Source organism: Lampris incognitus, chromosome 10 (genome assembly GCF_029633865.1).
Source record: "Lampris incognitus isolate fLamInc1 chromosome 10, fLamInc1.hap2, whole genome shotgun sequence".
NCBI classification, from domain to species: Eukaryota; Metazoa; Chordata; class Actinopteri; order Lampriformes; family Lampridae; genus Lampris; species Lampris incognitus.
Window position 1 is genome coordinate 16,382,210 of NC_079220.1, and position 4,466 is coordinate 16,386,675.

At 46.4% G+C, this 4,466-nt stretch overlaps 1 protein-coding gene across 1 annotated transcript; it reads right to left on the reverse strand.

The window, feature by feature from the left end:
* Positions 1–2,205: 2,205 nt before the first annotated feature.
* On the reverse strand, positions 2,206–4,331 carry mpv17l (MPV17 mitochondrial membrane protein like). Its single transcript, XM_056288199.1, has 4 exons — positions 4,016–4,331; positions 3,635–3,705; positions 3,141–3,170; positions 2,206–2,421 (listed from the first exon to the last, which is right to left on the reverse strand). The coding sequence occupies exons 1-4, from the start codon at positions 4,320–4,322 to the stop codon at positions 2,206–2,208; spliced, it is 624 nt and encodes a 207-aa protein (XP_056144174.1). The 5' UTR covers positions 4,323–4,331.
* Between the last annotated feature and the right edge of the window lie 135 nt (positions 4,332–4,466).

Below are 4,466 nucleotides of genomic sequence, written 5' to 3' on the forward strand. Positions count from 1 at the left end.
GGTCTATTCCATTGCCTACCAACACAGGGATCGCTGGTTCGAATCCCCATGTTACCTCCGGCTTGGTCGGGCGTCTCTACAGATACAATTGGCCGTGTCTGAGGGTGAGAAGCCAGATGTGGGTATGTGTCCTGGTCACTGCACTAGCGCCTCCTCTGGGGCGCCTGTTCGGGGGAGGGGGGGAACAGCGTGATCCTCCCATGCACTACGTCCCCCTGGTGAAACTCCTCAGTGTCAGGTGAAAGGAAGTGGCTGGCAACTCCACATGTATCGGAGGAGGCATGTGGTAGTCTGCAGCCCTCCCCGGATCAGCAGAGGGGGTGGAGCAACGATCAGGATGGTTCGGAAGAGTGGGGTAATTGGCCAAGTACAATTGGGGAGAAAAAGGGGGGGGGGATTATTATGTGAAGATACTCAAAATCCCTTTTAGCATACTTTAAGATTAGTTCTTAATGAAAAATGCATTACAGATAAAATGCACTCCTATTCTTCTGATTATTATTATTCCCATACTTGGAGAGATATTCCAGTAAACTGTTCACAGCCCTGCCAAAGGCATTCATACGGCCTTCCCCCTGTGCATACACTCAGTAACAGGAGTCATATTTCAAAGCATCTTTAGATAACGGACAATTTAAGTCTAAAAAATGTCCTAACGCTGCATCTAGACTACGTCAGAGTATCTTCAGTGAATTGGATGTGTTACACGATAAGGTATCTGGGTTGATGGCAACCTAATTTGATTCTTAACAAGACATTTCAAGTATGAGAATGGGTTTAAGATGCTGTATATTCAGAGGTCGATCTCTGAGATTCAGCACATGCAGGGATGCACCGATGCCACTCAACACCGAGACGACTTCAAATACGCCGCTTTGTGTATCTGCAGATAGTGGAGACACTTGTCCGTCACACAGCTAAGACACATAGCCGCCCATTAAAGAAAACGCAATCTAATACACCATACACAGTAAAATCCTGAGTGTTAATTTAACTTTCTGAGTGTTAATTTAACTCTGACACTGTACAAATGGACCCGAAATGATCCATTTGTACACTCTTGGGAGTTAAATGAACACTCAGTTTTTTACTGTGTAGTTAAACAGGCAGATAGGTCTCCATTTGCATCACTTCTTTTGCACCAAGGGTGGGACACGCGGCTGCTGTGTGACTGAATATTGCCTTGCGACTTCCATTTATTACCTCCAGCTTGTTTTAATGGACAACTGCATTTTCAACCTACTGTTCACTGAGCGTGTAAGCTGGACCATTTCACGTCTTTCACTCGGAACAGATGAGAATATCCTGAACCTGTATATAACCTCCTTTTTTTAGGCCAACGTCAACCTGTTACATCAGTGCATCCCCACACACACATGGATAATGCATTTGAAATAGTGCACACACACATATACACATACAAACACACACAAACATGCACATACATATATACCTGAATACACCTCCCCACACACACACATACACACACACACACACACACACACACACATCCTAGGTAGTCTGAGCATTGCCAGTGGACACTGGGCAGTCCTGAAACCAACAGAAGGCACAACTGATGGAGTTACCAAAGTCTTGAATCCTTCACTCTTGTGGACTACACAGAGACAACCCCTCATGATCAGGAGCAAACCATCCTGCCAAGAGTACGTCTAAGAACATTTCACCACCAAGTGACTTAGCCTTAAGCCCTGGCTTCTTTCTCTTACCCCCTCTTTGAGTTTGCATGCAAGATTATCATGTCTACGTCGTTGTGTTGTGTACACAAACCACGTTGCGATGATTTTAGTGCTGAATATGAATCTGACTGTATGACAACACCACCAGGACCATCCTACTGACCACTTCTAATTTTGTTATGTTTTTCCTGGGCTTGTTCTGCTCTTCCAAACCTCTATAAGGTATGCCATGCCTTCCCAACAGATCAAGTTCAAATTTCGAATTCTTACTATATTCATGTGTGTGTATGTGTGTGTGTGTGTGTGTGTACATGCAAACATGCATATGTGTGTATGAGTGTGTATGTGATATAATGGCAAGTGGAGATGCTCAGTGGCACTTTCTTTCTGTGCCAACATGTGACCTGGTCTCCTGTATCCCCACGGTGCATTTTTTTTTTTTGTGCATTTGTGTTGAATGAGCAGAGGTTAAAAGTATGTCCCACTGCTGAAAGACCATCCTCCTATCTTAGTTCTCCCTCTGGGCCTTTTGCTTCTTGCGGGCCAGCCGGGCCTCGCGCATGGCTTCTAGGGTCTTGCGAGGGTCCATGACAAAGGCCAGGGCCACCGCTGCAGTGCCGTCACCGTTCTGCCGTGAGAAGCACAGGAAGGTGGCCCAGAGGAAGGCGCAGCAGCCCATGAAGGCCGTGCGCAGGTATAGCGGCATCAGAACAAAGTTCAAGAACTGTCGGGGCAAAAAGCAAAGCAGAGCAGAGAGATTGAGACAGAAGCGAGAGCGAGAGAGGGGGGGGGGAAGATGGAGTGAGAGAGCGGTGATGAAGGAGGGGTGAGAGAGTGGAGAGGACGGGGATGGAGAAAACACAAGGAATGAAGACAATGTGATGGTTCAGTTAGGCAAGACAGGGTGATGACAAAGAGGCAGTGTGTGTGTGAGAGAGAGAGAGGAGAGAGAGAGAGAGAGAGAGAGAGAGAGAGAGAGAGAGAGAGAGAGAGAGAGAGAGAGAGAGAGAGAGAGAGAGAGAGAGAGAGAGAGAGGATTGATGCAGTTTACAATGCAGGAGGGTCAAATAAAAGCAGCATGATAAGCGAGTAGTGGGATGACAAGAAGAGAGACATGGAGAGAAAGAAAGAAAGAGTGAGTCCAGCTTTATATCATAGCATCATAGACAAGTAGTCAGATTAAACGGTAGTTACAGTCAGCAATGTATCATTGGTTGCAGCTACTGATATAACAAGAATTTTGTCAAAGTTTGTTGTGTCTTTTTCCCCCATCAACCACCTCCTCTACTGTCTTTTCTGCTGCACTGGTTTTAATGTACAGAACATTATAGGCAAAACATCTGCTAGTTATTTTTAATTTGGAATTCCTCGAGTCTGCCATTAAAAACTCAACACATAGACATTCAAAGCTTCACAGAAGTAGTGCATTTCCTTTGCATTTACCTGCATGAAAGGCCAATACATGAGTCCAGTCTGAAAATGAAAAAAAAAGTGTTACAAATATGTACAAATCACACATTTACATGTTTAACAAACACAGCGACAGGCCCTGGAGTGTTAAGTTAATACAGAGTTAGTTAATACATTATTACAGTACAGCCTTGAGATCCTCTGTACTGGAAATGGCTCTGTTAAATACATTAAGCCACATGCCATGATTACAGAAGTCTGTCAGTATCACTCCGTGTGGGCCCCCAAATGACGGGGGTGAGTGTGGGTTTTCAGCTTATAACCGCACTTAGGCGCTGTGGTTTATTTATTTATTTATTTCTATCCGCTGGCAGTAATCGCGATTGAATTACCGTGCTCCGGGCAGTGTGCCCACTGCGCAAAAGCAATGCCACAATCTGGGTTAATCGTGGGTGAGCACGCACTACGTGGAAGGAAGGTGACTTTCTTTCCCTCCACTGCACCGGGGCGCACAGTCTCAGCATTACCTTCCATGTGTTGAAGAACTTCTCCCTCCAGTCTTCAAAGATATCGTCTTTACCCTCCAGGTAGCTCACCCCTGCACCGAGGAGGACAGGGGGGGGGCAGATTTACGCATCGTTTTGGATAGACTTGCGCATATTATGCACATATACGTATCGCAGTGACTTGTCTTTAAACTGTTTTTTGTCACTTTTATATGCCGTTTCAGCTCAACAGTGACATGTCTCTGGTAAAGACACTGCACATGAAGCTCAGGCACGTCACAAGATTTATCAAACAGCACGCACCGTCGAGCGTCCCAGCCATTACACAGCCGTATAGTGAAGCGTTACACAATTAGCAAGTTGCCCGATCGCATGAAAGATTACTTCTAGCGGTAGTCTTACCAGTGTAGAAGACACTAGTTCCCAAGGGCGAGGCAAAACTTTGGTCCAACAAGAGTTTTCGGAAAACCATGCCGGCCGATTTTCCCGGGAAACGCCGCTCCAGAGCCCGCAGCCAGAAGTAGTTAAAGTTGCCATGGAAACTGATGGCCACTACGGCCACGTTGCGCGTGTGTTTCCAGTCCATGCGCTCTCTCTGCGCAAGGAGTTGATGGACAAGGTCGCCGCCGGCGAATAAGCAGCCGTACAACGTGACATTGGCCAACCAGGGGAACCTTTTGGCGGCCTCTTTCAGAACAACCCTTCTCATTTTTTTGGCACGTACAGAGAGCTGTCCGTCTTCCGTTTGCCCGACTGTACCCTACTGTAGATCCACGCTCAAGGCGTAAAGCATCGTCGCCTTAACTAGTTTGTGACAAGGCCCTGCTGTTAGACAGCTACCCAACGCGACGTA